Source organism: Phaethon aethereus (assembly GCF_964289735.1).
Source record: "Phaethon aethereus genome assembly, chromosome: 12".
NCBI classification, from domain to species: Eukaryota; Metazoa; Chordata; class Aves; order Phaethontiformes; family Phaethontidae; genus Phaethon; species Phaethon aethereus.
The window spans coordinates 20369318-20392834 of NC_138588.1; the positions used below are offsets into that span (position 1 = coordinate 20369318).

The 23517-nt window shown below is 43.5% G+C and overlaps 2 protein-coding genes across 2 annotated transcripts in view; one reads left to right on the forward strand and one right to left on the reverse strand.

Moving 5' to 3' along the window:
• TMEM266 (transmembrane protein 266) overlaps window positions 1-6161 on the forward strand; it is a gene marked incomplete at both ends in the record, with an annotated part of 60803 nt that extends 54642 nt beyond the window's left edge. Inside the window, 2 exons of the mRNA XM_082005014.1 lie at window positions 499-549; window positions 5578-6161. Coding sequence (XP_081861140.1) covers window positions 499-549; window positions 5578-6161 — 635 coding nt within the window. The remainder of the gene's footprint in view (window positions 1-498; window positions 550-5577) is intronic.
• Window positions 6162-6631: 470 nt separating this feature from the next.
• ETFA (electron transfer flavoprotein subunit alpha) overlaps window positions 6632-23517 on the reverse strand; it is a gene marked incomplete at its 5' end in the record, with an annotated part of 33303 nt that continues 16417 nt past the window's right edge. Inside the window, 3 exons of the mRNA XM_082005109.1 lie at window positions 6632-6709; window positions 7529-7609; window positions 11205-11270. Coding sequence (XP_081861235.1) covers window positions 6671-6709; window positions 7529-7609; window positions 11205-11270 — 186 coding nt within the window. The 3' untranslated portion in view covers window positions 6632-6670. The remainder of the gene's footprint in view (window positions 6710-7528; window positions 7610-11204; window positions 11271-23517) is intronic.

Genomic DNA, 23517 nt, shown 5'->3' on the forward strand with positions numbered 1-23517 from the left:
CTGGAAACGTACTGGATGTGGTTTCCGCTTTTTTCCAAGTCGACTGGCTTTCACAGGGGCAAGTTAAAAACGCCAGAAGGAAAGAGAGAGCGCGGAAACACAGGGAAGCTGCCCAGGAGCAGCGGTTATGTCACTGCCATTCCGCATGGCAACCGTGTAGGTCCCAGGGTTGGGGGATTGCCGATAAAAATGAGGAGCTGTGTTGGAGCACGCGAAAAGAAATACTGAGAGGTGATAGAGGAGGCTGAACCCAGAACGCCTTGTTCCCAGGCTGGTCCCGTAAAGAACTGCAACAAATGATAGTCCCTATCTTGGCTGCGGCCACACGGCGGGTGGGGGGTGTCGCACGTCTCCAAATCACACCTGGTCTTCTGGCCTAAAAATACACAAGAGGTGGTGCTCTGGGCATACAGGGCCAAGGGGAGCCTGTCCCGGGGTGGAATTTCAACCATTTAATCAAAAAATTGTGGTCTTACAGGCACCTTTTTGTTCTTTCAGAGGATGACATGAATAATTACGTCAGTCGATACTACAGTGAGCCTAGCAGTGGTAAGTTTTGCTTGAAAATGTAAATGTGAACCGCGTGTTTTTGCGTTGCGCTCTGTGCTGTAAACCAGGCGAGACTGAACAACGTAGATCCGTCCCGGCAACGAAACCCACCATGGCGCCTCTCGGTTTGCTGCAGGGACGATTGTACCAAACAGTAATTCTCTAATGGGTGAAGGGCCCCAGGTTTGCTCCTGCTGAAGGTGCTCGTAACAGTTTGGAGGCCCGCGAGAGGTTAATGCCCCGGCTGCAGGGCGCTTCCGAGGCACCCGAGAAGGAACAGCGCGGACAAAACAAACGAAGAGAAAAGCAGCGGGGAGCCGGCGGAGCCCAGCACGGCACTGGGGACGGCTCGGACGGCTTGAAGCGAGGGCTCAGGAAGCCGGGTGGCAGGCACGGGCCGACACCTGCGGGCCGGCTTCGAGCGGACATTGCTAGGCCGGCGGCCCGCCGGCCCCGAGGGCTCCCCGCAGGCGGCGGGGGCGCGGCGCCGGGAGGAGGCGGACCGGGCAGGCTTACCCCGTGTCAGGGGAAGCGGGGGGGAGGTGGAGGGGGGGGTGCGCGCACCCCCCCTTATGTATATAAAATTTCATATTTTTTTTTATTGTTTTTTAAACGTGTGTGTAGGTATAATGTACTATATATGTATATCCTCAGATATACATGGGGTTATATAAAAAAAAGTGTGTCTGCATGTACACATAGGTATAATATATAGAAAATACATGCGTATAAGGATAATGTATTATATGTGTATATCCCATACATACATCCCGATATATAATATGTATACACACAGTGAGATGTAGACATACACAAAAAGATATATCTATCCGTAGAAGGATGCGTCTGTGTACATATGCACATACTGTATAATACATAGAGAAAATGTATGTATGCATATATCGCTCTAATGGATTACATATGTATATCCCACATCATATATACACACAAACTCAGATACATATACATATTTATCTAAAAAAGACATAAGCAAGAATACATACGTAAGTTTGTACATACATTATACACATGTATCATGTATGTGTTGCCAAACATACATCCATTCCCATATATATATATGAGAAGATTTATGTACATGTAAAGGTATGTGTGTGACACTATATAGATGAAGATATATGTGTATGTCTTTATATACATGTAAAGATGTGGGAGAGAGGCTGTGCCTGTGTATATACACAGATGTTTTATGTGAATACATATATTAAATATAGAAAGGTAACTGTAAAGGGGTGGGGTTGTGTGAGAGGGGAGGAGAGATGATCTCTGAATGTATGTCTATATATTATAGACATTAAAAAAAAAGTATCTCTGTAGCATATATTTGTGTCCCCGTATATACATACACACATGGAGATACTTACATGTATCTATATATGTGTGTAACGTAAGAATAAATGAAAGTGTATGGTTGTAAACATGTATATCCCTGTAGCTACACCCCTGCAGTGGGGATGACGGATATCTCCTACACGGGGAGATACATACATAGATGCTTATTAAAGATACCATCTGGGTTTTCATATATATATATATATAAATAAAAAGAAATGTGCGTGTGTGTCACAGCGTGTCTGTGTATACCTACAGATTTTGTATGTATTTTGTATGTAATACAGATTCTGTATTATATATGTATGTGTATATAGGTCTGTCTTATGTAGCCTCATGTACACACATAGATATATATGTATTTACATATATAGAAACACAGACAAAGTTCTATGAAGGTGTAAGTGTGTATGTACATACATATTTTATATGTATTATATATGAAATAGGAATATGTGTGTGTATGCATGTGTATGCAGATATGTCTTATAGATCTATATCCGTATATATGGGTATATATATTTATATGTAAAGATATGTTTGTATGTGTGTGCATACATAGGCCAGTCATAAAGCTACATAAAGGTGTGTGTCTGTGTATATAACTGCGTATATGCAGAAATGTTATATATAATAAAAAGGGGTGTGTGACTATATACTTACAGATTTTATATGTATTCTATTGTATGTATAAAGTGTGTGTGCATACATATGTAGGTATAATGTATTTTCTATCCCCATATGTGTACATGGGGATATTGAAATACAGAGATAGATATATGCGTGAAAGAAACTGTGTGTATGTATCTCTTTTGTATTTATTATGTAATATACATAAAAAGTCTGTGTAATATGTAATATATAAAAAGTGACTGTATGTACATATAATTTTTATATGTATAATATGTATTGCATACAATATGGATATATCTCTGTGTATGTGTAGCATGTATAGGTATAATGTATCTGTATCTCTCTATATAAATTCCACCTCTCCCCCCCCCACCCCCCCCGGGGGAAGAAAGATAAATATATGTGTGTGTCTATTTTATTTTAAGAGAGAGATATGTTTTAAAAGGGTGTGGGTGAGAGAGACTGTGTCTCTATATATACGTATATACATACCCTTTAAATCTGTATTATGTGTATACTGTACATATAGACTATTTATGTTTGTGTGTATATACAGGTATATCCCTATACATTCTCTGGTATGTGTGTGTATAAAGCTAATTACATGTGTACGTGTGCAGACAGAAAGACAAGACATGTAAAGGGGCGGTGTGTACCTATGTAGGTATTTTATGTATGTATAAATAATGTAAAGATAGATATACGTGGGTGTGACAAGACTGTGTATATACATATATAGTTTAACATGAGAGTGTATACACATGTATTATATATAAAATCTGTGTGCATATATAGGTATAATATAAATGGGGATATGTACATATCCCCATAGACATTCTCTATAAATATGGATAAATGTGTATCTAAAGGTATGTGTGTATGAAATCTGTAGATATGGGTGTGAGAGAAAGACTGTGTATACACACATCATAGATTGGATCTGTAAAAAAAAAGTATGCACGTACACATAGGTATACAGTATTATTTTTGTCTATATTTCTTTATAAACATTCCTGTTAAATACATGGCTATATAGAAAGATTTATGAATGTATACATAGGTGTGTGTTTAAAAAGACAGATGAAGCGGAGGTGTGACTGTGTGTATATACGTATCATTTTGTGTGTATGCATATAGGTATATATACGATTCTCACATATATACACAAAGGTAAGCTCTATATATATACACACACACGTATTCCTGGTATCTATATGGATAAAGCTATATATAAAGATTATGTGGATATAAAATGGGGGGGGGGGGGGGAAGACTGTGTACATACATGCCTATGTATTTATTATGTATAACATGGAGATGTGTGTGTATATATGTTCCTGTGTGTGCAGACAGAGTGAGAAATAAATATATTTATAGAGGTAAGTATATGAGGGAGAGCATGTGTATTCTCGTGAAAGATAGATGATTGTATTTAAAGGGGGAAATGCACACATATTATATAGTGTATGCATCAACTGCCTCTGTGTACAGATGCATGCATACTGTGTTACTGTATATGGGGCTCCCAACACACATTCCCCATAGCTGTATGGATAACTCTAAATATTATGATGTGTATATAAAACATGGGTGTGAGGAGATGACTGTATAGACACACACACATAGGTATATGGTATTATTTAAAGATGTGTAGCCCTCTGTATATTCATTGCCATGCATATAATGGGGATGAATATAAAGATGGGTGTGTACAGTTATATAAATTGGGGGGGAGGGGGTGTTCCTGTGTAGGTATAATGTCTGGTTTTTTATATATGTATATTTTGCATTAATATAGAGACACACAGAGAGAAATATATATACATATATTTATATACAAAGGTAGGAGAGTTGTGTGTATCCTGTTTACTGTATGTATTTAAGGGGGGGAAGACTATGCACTATATAGTGTGTGTATCTATAATGTCTGTACATATATAGCTATAAAATGTATTATATGTGGGGCTCATATACACACACACTCCCTGTAACTATATGGTATTACATACAGATGTATATCCCTGTCTATACAGTCCCTTAACATACTTGGAGGTGTGTGTTCATGTACAGATATGTGGGTTTTTTATATATCCCTATATATGTTCCCCAGATAGAGATGTATATATACACACAGAGTGAGAATTCTAAAGGTAAGCATATGTGTGTGAGAGAGGAAAGCATGTATCCTACTTGAAGTAAAGATAAGTTCATGTATGGGGGGGGGAAATGACATGACACATGGACACTGTGTGTGGGGTTTATGTACACACATATTCCCCCTATCTATATGAATAATGCTATACAGAAAGATCATGTGTATATGCTCCTATGTATTTATAAAATGTGTGTGCATACATTTAGAGGTATACACTAGTAGTTGTAGCTGTGTATCCCTTTACATACATCCCCATTATATATAAAAGCCATAGATGATAACTAAAGAAAGAGGGACATTCATGGGTAAGCATAATGTATTATTTGTGTATAGTCCTCCCTCTATAACCATGCCCCATACACACATATTTCCCCATATTTTATACAGGTATGGCTATATATAAAGATACTGTGTATATATCTACACCCATACCTTAAAAGTGTGTATGCAGTAGTATTTATATGTTAATGGCCCTCTCTATGCACCCTCCTTATACATGGGAATACACAAAAATGTGTTTGTTATATACATATGTTCCCCTCAGTCTAGATATTTTTTTTAAGCTATATAAATAAAGGATTGGGGGATATCCTGGGATCTATAGATGTATTTTCATTTATGTGTATACCACACACATAAGAAAAAGTTAGACAATATGTATGAATCATCTATGCTCTAGAACTACATGTGTATTTTGTATAAAATGTACACACAGCTGGAGGTAGATCCTGTGTATCTCTACTTAAGCATATACATGAGGAAAAAAAAAGCTCTGTATAAGGAAGCAGGGGCGTGCAGTGTACGTAGCTACTTTGTGCATGGATAAAAGCCATACCGGGGCTGTGCGTGCCTGGGCTCTCAGCCGCCTCTCTGTGCTCTGTTCCCTGCAGACAGCGGCATCCCCGAGGCAGCCATCTGCGTGGTCACCACCGCCGCCATCGACGTCCATCGCCCCAACATCTCTTCCGACCTCTTCACCGTGGAGGTGCCGATGCGGCTGGGCAGCGCTGGGACATCGGCCAGCATCACATCAGGCAGCGCCTCGCAGTCGACCGTCAGCTCAGGCACCCAGGCCTGCAGCAAGACGCTGGGCTCCTCCCCAGACTGCAGCACAGCCTGCGAGGACATGGCGGAGGCCTGCGCCAGCCCACAGTCCGACCTTGCACCCACCCGGCAGCAGGTGGCCCACGCTGTGGTGCAAGAGCTGCTGTCATCCCTGTCTGAAGAGGCATGCCTGGTGCAGAAGGGGCTGGATCCTGTCAACCTGAAGCTGCCCAGCCCTGCGGGCTCAGTGGGGGCCAGCCCCAGTCTGGGCCACCGGCTCAGCATCTACAACCGCAGGAACCAGGAGAGCCTGGATGTCTTTCAGCTCAAGCCCCTCCTTGACTGCCCGCAGGGCACCCCGGTGATCGAGGAGAAGTACGGGGTACTAAAACCCCCAGAGCCACAGCTGGGCACAGTTCCTGAGGCATAGGGAGAGCTGCTGACAGGACATACTCGCCATGAGGCTGCCGCAGGAAACAGTGGCAGCACTGGAGGCAACTCGTAGCACCTCTGGCACTGGCCACCACCCTGGGGCCAAGCCAGCATCGCTTCTGCCCACCAGCACCCAAGGGGCACGATGGACCTGCAGTGGGACCTCTACAGCATCCTGTGGGGCACAACGGACCTTCCAGCAGTCTTAGACCAACATTGACCTACGGTGCCTGCAGGGACAGACTATAGCCCTTCCACAGGTCCAGGGGCAGGGTGGAGCTGCTGGACAGCCGGGGAGCAAGGGTGGGAATAAACACTGACAAACACATGCTGCCTCCTGCTGTGTCCTCCCCTCTTTCATTCCCTTTCCATCCTTCCACCACTGTCTGGGCCAGGCCTTTGCTGCCCAAAAAAAACCCCCAACACCACAGTGACCCCCACCTCATTCCAGTACAATCCTTTATTTGCCCTTGTTCCACACCTCAGCCGCAGTGTGGGGTCCATCGCTCACTTCTTCTTCAGGAGCTCTGTCATCTCGGGCACCGCCTGCAAACACCAGTGCTGGGGTAGTGCCTGCTGCACTCCCCACCCTCCCACCCCCAGTACACAGCACACCACTCTAGGGGCTGTGGGTCACCCCAGCTCACAGCACTCCCCACTTCTCTCCCGCTGAATAAAGCCTCTTAATTATTTAAGAGCGCTACATTTCCATTAGGTGGAAATAATGCATTCGTACAAAATTTATTAAGGAAATTGTCTGCATGGTGTTTCTTCAGAATGTGACTTGGTCTCTGGCTTAGGAAAAGGCCCGTGCTCACCCCTGAGCCAGCGGGCATTAGTTCAGGAATGGCATTAAGTGCTGGCAGAGCTTCTGTCCACAGAGCCGTCGCAAGCTCCCGCCGATCGCACGTAAGGGACTTGCGCGCACCGGGACACGGGCTGGCTCGCAGCAGAGCAAAACGCAAGTTCTCATGGGCATTAGCAAGGCAGCAAGCCCAGGCAAAAGTAAGAGCTCCTGCTGCAGCCTAAATACGATGCCAACTCTGTACTTTCATACATTACGAAGCTTAAAATTCCACGTAAGCACCTACGTGCAGTTATTTCTCAAAATGGTTCGTGTTCAGGAAACCAGAATACAGGCAAGCTGACTCCCCACAACACACACGACAGCTTCGGCTTGCAGGGATTCAATTTTGAGACCAAAAGCCATGAAATCATAAAGCCAATTCTTTCTAACAAAACAACCCAAAGCAAACACCCTCATGCAGACATCTGTAACACTATTAGATGATACAATCTACTAATCTGAGCTATCATTAGACCTCTAAAACCATTAACCCCACGCATCTCCAAGTTTAGCCTCACCTGAAATAAGTCCGCCACCAGTCCGTAGTCTGCCACTTGGAAGATTGGAGCTTCTGGATCCTTGTTAATGGCAACAATGGTCTGCAAGCAACAGTAAGGCACCACGTTAATCTCTCTCTCTCTCTCTCTTAATTAACATCTAGGGCCAGACTACAGCAACGGGCCTAATCTAGGAAACGCAGGCTAAATTCTCTCCAAGCCCCTAGAAGCAGAAGATAACGGATCACAGCATTTAACAAACGTTCTTCCTTCCATCTCAAAACCAAACACCTCCCCTCCCTGCTCATTGCATACATCAGGGCTATCCTTCCCTGTTGAAAAGAGCCTAGAAAAAAACACTACTACAAAAGAGGATCTGCAAGATCGAAGCCACAGCACGCACTTACAGAAATAACTCAGAGGTAGCGTTTAAAACAAGTACAATACAGCCACGCCTAAAGGCCTCAGTACTTACTCTGGGACATATCTTTTAAGTTTGTCACACAGAAGAAAAACGCACAGGAGCAAAATCCCAACGCACCTGTCCAGAAAACATCCGTCTTGGATTAAAATCTTTCATACAGGTAAATCATTCCGCAAATGTCCCTGACAGCCTCCAGCAAAATAACTGTATGCGTCCACATCAAAATCTACAACAGGTCGGGGCGCGCTCCATAAAGGCTGGGGAAAAAAACCCACCCCAACGACAACAGCTCACGAAACGAGCCTTACAACCAAGGAGGGGTCTAAACCACGGCGGTCCGCTACCGCCTTTCCACCTAAACGCCGCCGCCATGAACTCTGCCTCGAGGCAGTAAGACTCCTCAGGACAGCTCTTTAATACGCTTACCTGCCATTCCCAGGTAGCCACAGTTCACGTGTCTCTCTCTCACTCCCTCCACTGAATGTACCTGTCCAACAAAGTTAACGGCTCAGTAGCATACGCCTAGGGGCAGGAACTCACAGATACAAAGTTGCAAAGCCTGTGTTTTTAGGCATGCGGAAATGCTTTTTCTTTTCCCGGGTGGTTTGTATCCCGTGACTCGCTATAAAGAAGGACCCCGTGGTATATGCGAGGAGGAAGTACCTACAGCAGAGCGCTCCTGCTGCCCTCTCGCCAAGTCATAAGCAAAGACCTGCAAGTATTCCGGTAATGGAATCCCTGACACATTTTTGCCGAAGTTTTATTGTTTTCACGTCAGTCACCCCACGTGCAAACGCAAAGCCTCCGCTGACGATTCTACAGCGCGAGAAGCTAAATGCAGGCTGCGGTACCCGAGGCTACCAGCTCAATGAAGACTTTAACTATGCTCTGAGGCCCTACCGTGCTTTCCAGAACCGTTCGCGGGGGCAATGCCGAGGGCCAGCTGAGGGCAGCGGCTGGTGACACCTTGGGGGCTGCCTGCTCTGTCCTTACCACAAAAATAATTAACCACCAGTCGCTCGCAAAACTGTCTTACGCTTTCGTTTGGCAGCCTAGTCCTTCCTCCGTCTCCGTGAGCTGAAGTAACTTTTTAATAAAATCTGGTTCGCTACCTCATGGCTAAATCAGACTTTCCACGGTAAGAGGCAAAAGCATCACCTTGCCTGCGAGAGAACTTTTGCGAGTTCAGTCTCTTGGAAGGCAAAGACGCTTGTGACTACCTCACGAGGGAATTAAAGATAAGGGAAAGCAAGCAACGACAATTCTCCAGGTCTCCTCAAAAGCCGCATTTGTTACCTTGCTGTAAAAGGACAAATAAATTATACATTTCACTTGGTAGAAAGCATCTGACTGCTTTGGAAAATGTATCCCGAAGTGTACGAGTTCGCAATGCCAGATAATTCACAGTGCTGAGGGAAGGCGAGGGACACTCCCACGGAGTTCCCGTGGCTGCAAATTCTTTACATTTGTAAAAACGGAACCTTTTCAGTAAGTCCAACACCTGTAGGCTATGGCTAAAGGGAGAGCAGAAGACATTTCAAACACGCTACGTAAAACTGAATTTTACAACACACGCCTTTACACTAGAATAAACTACAATATATAGGAGAAATGAAACCATTAAGGATGCATCTCGGTGACAAATTTCATCTGTCCTTATTTCCTACAAAAGAACACCTCAAAATACCAAACACGGCACTGGAAAAGCCAAAAAAGCAAAGATTTTGCAGTTACAGCGCAGGACAATACTGCTGCTCCGTATTTCTCTATCAAAGGAAATTCTAGCACTTAATAGGTTCCCAGTACTGGTGGTAGTCTTAACTGAGATAAGGCAGGAGATAAATACAAACAGGGTCAGATCAAGTTTTACGCACCTTTAAACACACAGTTCTCAGTCAACAGCCGATACTAATCCCACTCGCCCATCCTCTCCCTCGCCCAAAAGCGCAGCTGGAGACTAAACGCCTCGAAACAAAGACACACCTAATACCGTGGCCCATCGGCTACTAGCGGAGTCCAGAGGGAGCCGAGGACCGCCGCGGTAGCGCCGCATCGGTGCCGCTCTCGCCGACTGCCGCTGCCCGACCGTCCCCGTCGTCTCCCTGTCGCCGCACCGCGAGTAGGAGAGACTACGGCGGCGCTGTTCCGCCATGACCGGTGAGAATACGCTGCTACAGATACTGTTACTCACACTTCTCAAGAGTGACCTTCATCCCTGCCCATCATTCATCCTTAATTCCTAATTTTGGTTGGTTTTCCTCCACTGTCAACTAATGCTGATGTCACTTGAGTCCCCGATTTTAGAAGACCGAGGCCCCGAAAAGGGTGCTGTATCCCAAATCCGGCTTTACATGATCTTCCCCCATAAATACTTAAATAATATATGCAAAAGAAGCTAAGCTGTAAGAAAGCACAGATCATCCTACCACACAGGCTGGCTTGTGAGGGCAATCACCAGGCACATCAACTCACTAGTCTGTCACTGGCTACGCAGAAGGATCTGCCCGTCAAGTTTCGCAAACCTTTTCCTCCGTTCTGTACGCTAGTCAAAGCTCTGGGTTTGGTTTCTGGCAGAAAGCCTAAGTTCATTCCCTGGAAACGGGGGGCGGGGGGGGCAGGAAGGGAACATACAACACGCTTTTTCTAAAAGTACTTGCGGGGAGGCAGCACAACCTACACTTTTTGACATTTGATAGCATGATTCAGCAGGTGATTCTGCTCCTCTTTCCAAACACCCCACTGTGGACCAACCTGGCAATTCCCATTTCAGGTTCTTCCCTTTGGCAACTAATGAGTTAAACCTTTTAAAGTTTTACTGCCATTTTATAACAGGTTTCCATTTGAATGGCTAAATGCAGGAATGTCAGAGGCATCTTTTACTTTATGGAATAGTTAAGTTCATAATTCAAACTGCACATTGTTATGCATGAATTAATGTGTCATACTCTGAAATAAACGCAAGTAGAACTATTGTATAGAATGCAGGCACCTGTGTTTCCTTGCTGCTTTTTTAAATAAACAAAGTCAGTAAGCTGCTTCTACTTCCCACTTCGGGTTGTAGTGCAACGGTTTTTCTACTGTGAGAGATGTTTCGCCACGCTATCTTTTTTAGCGAGGCTTAGAGGGCTAGCACGTTTTAAAGCGGCAGACAAATTGTCAATTTTACCATTAAAAAAAAAATCGGAAAGCCGGCTAAAGTACTGATGTAAAAGCAAGGAAGTCAACTCTCTCCCTTCCTCAAAAATCTTTTCTAGCACACCCATCTTTATATACCTTGCTGTCTTTCATCCCAGCCAAGTGTTGGATTGCTCCAGATATTCCCACGGCAATATAAAGTTCCTAGAAGAAAACAAAAGAGAGACATTTTTGGTACCCACAGCACACAGTTTTGGTAAGCTCTCACAAACCTAACCCAAAATCAGTTACATGCACATGACAGTAGCTTTCAAAGTCAAAAGGCGGCTGACGATTGGTTCCCTTCCCCACTTGGGGATGCAATGTAACCGTAAAAGGAGGATCTCACAGGAGCATCTGGCAAAGAGAGATGAGGCAAAAAACCCACACAACCAGAAAACAAGAGATCTGCATCAAACGTAAGACACTGCTCAGCTAGAGGACAGGGCAAGCAGTATTACCCGTGACCCTGGAGACTGCCAGTGCAAATATTAAGCAAGATAACCTACAAATGGATAATGTAGTTACCTAAAGAGAAAACCTAGGCTTCTTTCTTTGAAGCCTCCGGGATCCTTTAAATAAGACAGAATGCACAAAGCTGAAGTTCAGGGGTGCTGGTCGACAGCCGGCTGAATATGAGCCGGCAGCGTGCCAAGGCGGCCAACAGCGTCCTGGCCTGTATCAGGAATAGCGTGACCAGCAGAAGCAGGGAAGCAGTCATGCCCCTGTACTCGGCACTGCTGAGGCCGCACCTCAAATCCCCTGTTCAGTTCCGGGCCCCTCACTACAAGAAGGACGTTGAGGTGCTGGAGCGTGTCCAGAGAAGGGCAACGGAGCTGGTGAGGGGGCTGGAGCACAAGCCTTATAAGGAGCAGCTGAGGGAACCGGGGGTGTTCAGTCTGGAGAAGAGGAGGCTGAGGGGAGCCCTCATCGCTCTCTACAACTACCCGAAAGGGGGTTGTGGCGACGAGGGCGCCGGTCTCCTCTCCCAAGTAACCACCAGCGATAGGACGAGAGGAAATGGCCTCAAGTTACGCCAGGGGAGGTTTAGACTGGATATTAGGAAAAACTTCTTCACCGAGAGGGTGGTCAAGCATTGGAACAGGCTGCCCAGGGAGGTGGTGGAGTCGCCATCTCTGGAAGCGTTCAAAAAACGTGTGGATGTGGCGCTTCAGGACATGGTTTAGGGAACGTGGTGGCACTGGATTAGTGGTTGGACTCGATGATCTTGAAGGTCCTTTCCAACCTTTGCGATTCTGTGTGATTCTGTGATTCTGGTGTTTAAACCTTTAAAAAGTATCCCATGCGGCAGCTTCGAACGTTTCACATACCGAAGCGGGCTAGCGCACTATATACACTTGTAGCGATAGTTTCTGTTATTTATCCCAACCCTCAATGTTCATATGCCCTAAAGCTTTTCTTCCCCCACGCGCTACCAACTCCTACAGAGGACATGTAAAGATGCGCTTCCCAGGTAGGCACCGACACGCAGTAGATCTCTACGCTTCAGGGCTCCCGATCTAGCATCTCCAAAGAGACTCTACATTCAAAATAAATTAAAATGGATAGGCAACTAGATCTACAGCGACAGTTTTAACTCACAGCAGAAAAGCAGGTTTTCTTCCCTTGGGCCCAAAGTCACCCGGGCTACAATCTATCCAAAACCCAGTATATTTGCAGCTCTGCGACAGTTTTCCCACCACCGCAAGTCCAAGTGCCAGTCAAGCCCGTACTGTTCAGCTACCTAATTTTACAGAAAAAAACCAAAGACGGTACTTTTCACCAACTCATTCGGTAAGAGGAAACTGTAACACACAACACTAGTTAGGAGATCATCTGTCAAAACCAATTAAAAGGTGGTAGTTATACATGCTTAGAAAAGATGCAACCTCAAATACTAACAGAGTTTCTCTTTAGAAAAAAAAAAAACACCGAGGTTAGTCCATAGTTAAGAACATACAAATCTAACTCTAGAAATTATTTTTGGTGCCAGGGACAGTAAAAGGGTCAAAAAAAAATCTCATCCCTGTGCAACTGAAGATGTCCATTACAGTTAAGCGGCTTCTAAACACGACAGAACAAAGCACAGCTGCGGAACAGGCACAGACCTACAGAGGACTTGGCTGGCAAACGAAGGTGTTCAAATACAGACTGCTTCTTCCATACAGGCCTGATAGTCAGTACGTCAATTAAAGAAAAAAAGATGATTGCTTTCTGATGTTTCTACAGCTACAGGTTTCACCTATTACACTGGGGTTTAAATAGAAATAGATAAAGAAACTTTATGAAGCTTTTCGACAAAAGCTATCTCCTGTAAAAATTAAAGGGGAGGGAAAACAGAGCAGGAACACAGTACTTCCTATTAAAAAGCCTTGCTTTGAAATTCAAACGCAGAACCTAGTCTATGTATTTCCACAAAAACACACAGCTGTTGAAGACGCTCAGACGTTTCTCAGCCTCGATAGCATTTTACCGAGTAGATTACTATTGGAGGTCAATCCGTTTTAACCACAGCTGCAATGTAATATAATATGTCCATATAAGAACTCACGGTAAGAATGGAATATATTTAATTATACCAAATAAAAGAACAGATGTTGCAGGAGAAATTATTCTAACATCATATAGTCTTTCATACAAGCTCTTTTAAAAAACACATTACTGTAATTTGATTTTTTAAGAGCAATTCATTAAGTGCCAGTCATCTAGACTACCAGATACTCTTATCAGTCTGTTTAACATTATGAAGTTCAGTCTTTGGAAAGAATCCAGCTAACCAGGAGCCAGATGCCTATGTACATATTCTATTAAAATATCTGGGAAAGACAAAGATGTTTCATTAAAAGCACATTTGTAAATCACCAGGCTCGTCTAAAAAGCCTTTATTACGCATCCAAGCCATGCCCTTCTAGGTCACGTGCTTTTGGCTCCCTGGCTAAGGTAACCGGTCCATTCAGTAGGCTCCGACGCTTACGGCAGATCACCTCAGTAACGTTTTCGTACAAAGAATGCGTCGGGCAGCACGTTTCTTATCAATAGTTCCATACTGTAAAATAGACTGGACTGCTTAAATATTAGTTTAAATCTATTCTATGATTTAGTAAGAGGGAAACGACAGACCCGCAAGGTCTGAATGATAAAGAGTCGGGACTGTTAGTGGTCTCCAAGGAGAGAATCCAGCTGGTCATCCAGAGGTCATAAAGGACTCAGAAATGCAGACCTCTCAAGTTCTTTTCAAGGTAATGCCCTTGTTTTGATGTCTCCCGTGAAATCATTAACTTCTATCGTGGCTTTTGCCGAGTCCTATCATTTCTACTGCGTTGACGTTCAAAGTCCCAAGTCAGGACTGTAGCCCCAAGCGCTAAGAAGCGAGCGAGGGAGCGAAATGGAAAGAAAGCGGATCGGTACCACAGAGCAGCGTCGCTTCCAACTGCGTTATGCGACACGCTTGCCATCGCAGCGGAGAGCGCATTAAGGTCTGGAAGGAGATCTCGGTTCTTCAGAGCTCATCCAAGCAGGAGACCCACGCCGAGGCACAAAACGGCATGGATCAGAGCCTGCATCGCACCTCTCGGGTGCCAACAAAGATGGCTTTGCACCAACTTCAAGTTCCTGCTTTTTGGATCCCCGGAAGCTCTAATTACTGCCATCAGGTGTCTGCTCCACAGACTACAATTACGGGCGCTTACGTCAAAGTCCGGGACACGGAGCGGCATTTATCAAATCCCCGGCGCTTGTGCACAGGCAGGTTTTCACCAAAGGGCTGCTGCCAGCACCGTGCCACGTGAGAATGGCGTAACAAAATGGCACACGGATTCTGTACTAAGGGGCACGCTGCACCGTCCGATACAAAATGAAGTCCCCAAAGCAATTAAAGTCAAGGGAGGTGAAAGTTTGCGTGGTGTAAGGGCACGGCATCAGATCAGACAATTGTCTTGCCTCATAGTAACTTAATTTCACACAGGAAATAATTACTGTACGTATGTCACACCCGTGCCACAAATCTTTATTTTGTCTGAAGTGGGTAGCAGACATCAGCACAGGGGAGGGACACCAGAGAAGAGAGCTAGCGGTAAGAAAGAGCACAACGGAGGGAACACGCAGCACGGCAGTCGAACGGACCAAACAGCCAAAGAGCGTACGAAGAAGGGGGCAGGGAGGCACAATCGGGAAGTACTTAAATTAAAGACGTGCTACTGCAGAAAGGCCTCTGTATGTCAGTATCGGGAACGCGTGAAGGCGGGAGCATCTGCACGTAACGTATCCATTAGGCTTCTCGTAAGGGCCAAAGCAGCAGCCAAAGCCGATTCTGCCAGCAAACTGGCACAAAGGCCAAGAATGTTTTCATTTGTCCCGCCACACAACTGCCCGCAAGACGCCAGTGGGAGCCAGGGCCCTGACAGAGGCCTCAAAGTCTGTAAGCACAGATTTGCATCACAACAACTCTAAAAAGAAACAAAACCCCAAGTCCCAAATATATCCTATTTAAAGGCAAGATTCCAAATCAAGAATCCAACTTCTCATTTGCTATTTAAAGTATTGCTCTAGACTCGAGTATTGGTTTTTTCCACGACCTTTCGAGAACACGACCGCGGTATGTCTTGTAGGAACACATTGTATGCTAATCATCAAAATGAAAAAAAAAAAAAGTCCCCCTTAGCCATCCCCTAAACCCTTATTTCTGCTTTAAATGTATCCAGCTCAACGTCTACAGCGAGTCCATGAGACTTCACGTGCACAAATTTGCACAACTGGCTCCAGAATCCGCATAGCCAGTTACACGCCGTTTGGATAAATGTCACGGGAGCGCTATACGTGGATGACTGTCATTGACAATAGAGCAGTGCAGTTATTTTCCTGTACGTACTGACCCTTCCAATTATTTACAGAATAATTCATGGCATATAATATTACTTCATTTTTACTTACGAGAATATTTAAAAATGCCTTAGGCTGCCTTGGGGCAGTTAAGGTACATTTGCTTAAGAGAACCGCAAGACCGGTTTTTAGTTGCAACGTACAGTGACTTTCAGGAATGTTATGTTACAGCAGGAATGCTGCTGTAGCAGACTACTGTGCATCTTCCACAGGTGCGACACAAGACGAGGTAGTTACTTTGCAAGCATGCCGTCAGCTACTATTGATTTCTACGCCGACTTTTGATTTACGCTGAAAACCTTCAATGTACATCCATTTATCATCCTACCAGCGGCATGCTTTTAAACAGCCTAGTTTAATAAACCGCTTTGGCACATGTACTCATTTTAAAGGCAGCTCAGATATTTTATTTTCTTTGCAAGAGTGAAAGGACAATGAAATGAAAAAGAAATCTTTTTAATGAAAATTGCTTCATGCAAGAGATTCCTTCCAATTAGAAGCTATTAACCCAATAAAGTATTTTCTGGCTTGACATAAGTTCATCTATATTACACTGTATATCAAACAATTATCTAGTACATACTACTTTGATGCAGTTGAATATGTTCCATTCAAGAAGCACACATTACTAAACTATATCCCAACTACAGTTTCTTTTTCACTTTAAGAACCTTTGATCAGCCAAGCTATGTAATTACTCTTAAGCGTGGTTAGGGTGTCTGCTGGAGAGCAGGGCCATACAGCAATTCCCCCCCCCCCCCCCCCCCCGGGAAAAGCACATCAATTGCTTTCAGCTAAATGCACTCACATATGAATATTTTAGTACAATTTAATGTTTCTGCACCAACCCCAGAGGAGCAGAGCATCAATTTGTGAACATAGTTTTCCTGGAGTTAAAAGCTACACTGGATAATGCAGGATGAAAGGGGTTGTCAATCCTTAGCTTTTTAGCAAGTCAGAGAAAGGTAAGTCTGTAAATTCAGTCCCAGCTGCATACAAACAGCTCTCTAAAGTTTGCCACTATAAAGCTACTTTTCAACGATAGTGAATTATCAGAGGAGATATTCCAAAAAACCGTTTCCCAAGCATGGTCACTTTTCCCAATGCTATTGCCATCTGCTAGCTACCTAACAGCCTCAACCATTTATACAACAAAAAGTGCACCTGCCAGTCTGTTAATAAAAACCACAAACGTACCGTACAAGTAAGACATGCCTACAAAGCAGCTAGCTGGAGATAGGAGAATCAAGTAATGTATCGTGTGCAAATACAGTAACTTTAGTATCTCAATATTCTCTTGCATATACTCCTAACAAATTAGGAAGCAATGAAGATCTTCCAATTGATAAGCAAGGAGCAGAATACTTTTAAAGCGAGTACAATCAAGATGACAGAAGTGACACTTCTCACAAAGCTTAAAGGAATTAATTAGTTCATTCTGTCATTAGTAATTTTAGGTGAGAGGCAGAGAACAAAAAAGAACAGAAGTACTGGAATAAAATATACCTTGTTTCGCTTCCCCTACATTACCCCACAAGAGAGCGAAGGGAAACAAAACTTAACAATGCTAACCTGAGCAAGCAAACGACCCCCACGAAAGCGATGGGAAGTAACACTGAAGAAAAGTTAGTATCCACTTATTATGCAATGAAACCATGAGTCACTCGTGCATTTTGGAGAGAACAAAACCAGGCTAGGTGAAGTATTTGCTTGCTTTGCCACCAAATACAAAGAAATACCAAATAAAGGAATAACGTAAAATGTGATACCGTCTTTCTCCCTTCCCGCTACTCCCAAAGCAAGACGATGACTACACCAAGCGCTAAAAAGTCGCTCTCTGCAGTGAAAGGGACCGCCTAGGAAAATACAAGCTCAGAAAGCATCCCACCCTCTTGTAAAAGAAGCGGAGCAACAGGAATTCCGCTGCTCCGTAGAAGACCGCTCTGCACCTTCACGTATCTCTCTGCCAGGAAATGCTTCCTCGCTCTTCAAGTTTCCTTTTCCTGCTTCTAACTTCATCCCACTCCTGCATTTTCTACCTAACATAACGCTTTAAATTGTTCCTGTTCTTCCACAGCTTTGGTGCCTTTCAACTGAACCAACATCTCACTCCTCAGCATCTCAACTGAAGTCGCATCTTTAACACGCCTCTTTTTCCTTCGTTATTACTGTCAATTCCTGACAATTGTAAACGTGCCTCCCTTTTGAAATTCCTGCAATCCATTTACATCCAGAGAGACCCTCTGGTATGAAATCGAAGCTTAAACACTGAAGCTAGGCAGGTCAGCAAGTTTACTCCTGGCGATCGTATCAGAGCTACGCTGAACTCCCATCTGCCTTCCCCCACCCGAGGTTTCTCGGTACACGCAATATCCAAATGCACCTGCCTTCTGCGCAATCATATCACATTTCTAGCACAATCATCTGAGCCGGTGTCAATTATTACTGTATCATATATTTCCTAAGTCCTGCCTTCCTGAGTTTTCCATCTCAGTTTCTCGTCGCCTGTTAGAACAGTATTTTGCGCCCAATGTTCAAAGTAACATGATAGCAGCAACTAAAGACCTCAAAGAAAAAAGAAAAAAAGAAAAAAAAAAGAGGAGCTCTGCCTGGCTGCGTTCTGCCTGCTGGATGCATCCTCTGGACTGTACTCTTCTCAAGAAGAAAACCTCACAAGAAAGTCCGAGATGGCAAAGGTGAGGCCTTCTAGCCGTGGTCCACCGATGGCTAACCCCAGATGGACACCCCGAGTCCTACAATTGTGAAATACTGGCCACACCTTCCCCTACTGCCAGCTAGGAAAACCTATAAAGAAAACTAAAGCAGTTCTAGAACTGGACCCTGAAAGAACACAGACTTCTAAAGAGGAAAATAAAATAAATTTTAAAAGAGCGACGTGACCATTTAAACTCTGAAGAGATTAGACTAGAAGGATGCGTTTCAGGCAGCAGCAGATCCTTCACAAGGTCACAGGATAGTAAAATAAACAGCCTAAAATGACACATGCTTTCTGAAAAAAAGCAACTCCCCGTGCCACTGAGGTTTTGTTTGTTTTCCGGGGGGAAGAAGTGGAGAGTGAGATAATCCCAGTACAACCCCATCCTCCTTCAAAAGCTAAAGGGAGAATATAGTCAGAACAGGACACAAGAGAAAACTTGGGAGCACATGGGAACAATTTGGGTGTCCAAACATAGGTGCCCAGTGGCATTGCAGATACTGGAGGATTTCCCACCCGAATCATAGATGCTGCTCGTGAAGGAAGTCTCCAGGTCCCACACAGTAACTACCAGCCCCGTGAATGTACTTTTTATACCCCAGATGGCTAAAATGGCATTTTAGACACCTGTTTGTAGACATTCAATCATCCCCTATATGCAAAGGTCACAGTTCAGAAACTAACAGAAGCTACTTAAGGCTTATAGCAGTTGGGTTTCTTTTCTCACAACAGTCAGAAGTTCTTTTTGTTTCAACATTAGACAAATTATGCAAGTTCATGAGAAAGATTACATACTACTTTGTATGTTAGAAATGTTGCTAATTATACCTTGAGTAAGGAAAGCCAACGCTGAACTAATAAATGAGGCATTCGTGTCCTATTTAGAAAAGTTTTAAATAACTGAAAAGCATTATTTACCTCCTCTCTTCTCCTCCCCCCTTTTGTTCTTGTTTCTTTCTTTTTTGTGAACGAGATAGAACTGGGAAGATTTTTACCATGAAAACTAACGTCCTTCACTATTTGAAATTTCTTACCTAAAAACAGCAGTTGCCCTGGGGTGGTGGTGGGAGGCTTGATTTGTGCAGGGAATTAAGTATTTTCTAACTGGATATACTTAACTAAGAGTAGGCACTCATGGGAAGGATATTTTTATCCTAAACTAACTAATTTGAACATCCTTTTTTCTGGAGGGCTTTTTTCTGAAACAAAAGCTACAATACAGTGCTTAATCTGAGAACTGAATTTCTTTTTTTTGCAGAACACCTGCATGTAAGAAATAGCCGAAAACAACTGGCTTCTAATTTAAAAAAATACGCTCCTAAAATGGTCGTCACTGATTAAAGACATTAAATACACTAAATTACTTTTTTAATAAGGAAGGTAACATTTTATATTTTACTATATCCACATATGCCTAAATATTTCCTTCCTTCCATCTCATCAAATAATACAAACCAGCCTTCTCTTTCATAAGACAGAATGTTCAAACAGGAGCTGCAATCACCTGAAATCAACAGGTAAAAAAAGCTACTACGGGAAACAAAAATAATACACCAAAAGTTTTAAGAACTGGAATAAAATTATACGAAAGAAAAACTACCAAGGATTCAGTCATAAAACAACAAAATGCATAAATTCCAACATGAGCAAAAGCTCCAAGTTGAGAGATCCAAGCGTAGATGTACTATATAGAACCAATTCTCAAACAGAAAGAAGGTGAAATTTGTACTCCTTAATTAACTGCATTCTTTCATTACTTGAGCAAAACTAACTACAGTTGTTTCTTGACTAGCAAGTGGCTCAGGTATTAATACATGAGCATTTCAGGAAAGCCCTGCTGTGGCTGTGAGGTTTTCATGTCCTGTGATGCACTGTCTGGGCTGCACTTTTAAAAACTGAAGCCAGTCGTGGAATCACTGAAGGACCAACGACCAAAATTACCCTTCCTTTACCAAATCCACAATCAAAGGCACAAGAGAAGAAATACGCAGATCTTTTAGACTATTACCTTCTTACCCAATGATCGGCACAGAAACACTCCCCAGCGTTTATACACAAAAAGCAGCCACAGAAGCACCTCCCCTCTCCCCGAGCCTGTAACTAACTCTTCTCCCTCTATAGTCTCAAAAATGACCCAATTCCAGAGTCCTTTAAAAAACAACGCATTCCAATCCTCCACCGAGACTAGGCAAGAGACTATTAATAGAAGAATAAGTGCATACGCCAAGATACTTTCCCATCAGAAACTAACAGCTGCACAGGAGCGCAAGTACATCTCGAACACCAGACATTTCTCATATCCCAGGTTCTTCCCCTGTTTAAAACACGCCCAGGAGGGCATGCACCATGTCAGTCGGAGTTCAAAACTAAACACAAATCCCAGGTCTCAGCTAATAGAACTAACCAACGTACAAAGCTGCCTTGCAATTTTCCAGATAAAATGTCGTGAGCTCTCCCTGAACTAGCGGTATCAAGCATACCTCATAGGAACAGAAAGCAGTCATCTTCCAGAGGACCGTTAAACTACCCAGTGCAATCCTGATCTGATCAAGAAAGTTCAGTTCTACTCCTTTAAGTGAATTCTATCTGCCACTGCACAGAATAATTTTGTTATATAGCTAAAGTACCAAAAAGATAGCAAAGTAGAATTCGGAATGTGAAGTTAAGAACTTCCGGCTTTAAACCACCTCACATATAAGATACCTATCCAGCACATCGAAAAATTAATTTCTCTAGTCCGCAACTCTGAGGGCTTAGTATCAATGCAACTTGCACTTTCATTACAATTAACAAAATATTTTCTATACTTCTAAGTCACCGTACACTGTCCTTGCATGTATTTTAAGATCCAGAAGAAATATTTGAACAATTTGAAAGAAGGGGCATATAATTTTCAGTACTCTGCGGAGCTCGCTACTTGCTTAAGAAGGGAGAGGAGAGAGAAATACACCTGCTGACAAAAAGATGTAGCACCATGCGATTGTGCCAGTTAGGATCGTTCGCTGACACAATAGTTAAACATTCACTAGTCAGTCCTGACTAATGGCTGTTTTAACAATCCTCTAAAAAATTACAAAGGTGACACTGATGTGATCCTATGATGTGGCTGTATGTTCTTATGACTCTCACATGTTGCTATGAGCCATCTGTGGCACGTTACAGCACTGTATCTTCATCAATAACTAGCCTTTTCTGTTTCAACATAATTGTTTATTATGCCCCGGACTCTGGAAAGAATGTTCATTGTTGAGCCTCGAGACATACAAGCCAGAGCCGAGCTGTCTTCAAATTAGCATTTTCCACTTCATGAATGGGTATTTGGGTAGTCAGTCTCATCTCATGCCCTTTCAAAATGACACTCAGCTTACTCCCTGGTTTTCAAAAGGTTGGGGTACGCAACGACCAGCTAAAGACTGCCTCCTCATGACAACCAACTGTGCCTTCTCTGGAACCTGCAATTTCCATATATGCTGCAGTTGCACTCACTCACTTGGTGGCGATTAGCTTGCCGAGACCTACAGCTGCACTACGTTGGACCTTGTGCCTACTGTATGATCAAAAGAAAAATGCATTACATTTAAATACAAACGTTCCCTTAGCAGAGAGGAAGTATTATGCCGGGGGCTACAGCTGTCCTGCATTATGTCAAAAAAAACCCCAAACAATTACATACTATGCACAAAAGAAAGACATCACCAGAAAGAAGAATTAGGATTGCATTTATAATCTGCAAAGCCTCAGAATGTCCTTGCATAGCAGAGGCTAATACCACTGCTGTCAAGATTTTGGAAGGACGCCATATGCAACCGGGTGGACCTTAAGACCAATCAATAGGTCTATGTCTCAGAGGCTGTTTTTTGTAGCAGTTGGTTATCATATAGGCTTACAGGTTAAACATTAGTGTGCCTAGAAATAGCTCCACTTGGTCCTACAGGGCTATCATCAGAAGGCCTCCGATGAGGGCTGGGAAAAAAGCAGCAGTATCTTCAAGTGCTGCTCTATCCTGCTGCATGTATTACTGGAAAAATAACGATCATGGTTTGAAGTGCTTGAATTTGCAGCTCTTAATGGTACAAAGGCAAAGCATTTCAGATCCTATGAAGGCTTTGGTATTCTTTAAAGCTTTTTAGCATTACTTAAATTATTGAGATTCAGTAAATGCAGCAGTTGAAATATGACAAGTTTCTCACTAAGTTCCAGCTCACTCTCCCTCCCTTTCTCGTCTCATTAAACCATTAACAAGCAAAAAGTTGCTCTTTGGCGCCTTCTGTTGCCATACATACTCAAAGAAAACTGCTTGCCAAAAGGATATTTCCTTGATTACGTAGCTCAAGGCGTACATCTGACAGATTTCCGTTCCTGCCCGTGTTCTTAGTCGTAATTCCTTACTCCAGTTCACGATCGTCGCATCTCAGTACGCGCTAGCGCACATTCTACCCCACGCTCAGACGAGCTACATTTGTACCTTCTTTCTTATAAACGCTCAGGTGTGCTTTACCTGTCTATCACTTTCCCCACATCTCCCCAGGTCATAAGGAACAGCGAAAGTAAGCTCAGACTTCCACATGACAGAAAGGCCCCCCCCCTAGATCCAAAAAGACCCAAGATAGAAAGCAGTCCCCTGTGATACCAGGATGCATAGCAGAGAAGAGGTGCAGGTGGTCATTTCCCAACATCACGGTACTCATTAGAGTATGCCCTTCTTGGTATGTCACTCTAACAGCAGCCAACCTGTAGATTATTTATCTCTGAAATGTCTTGCACTTTCACCCCTTACAACAATTTTGCTTAGAATGCAATGCAATAATCCTGTTTCGA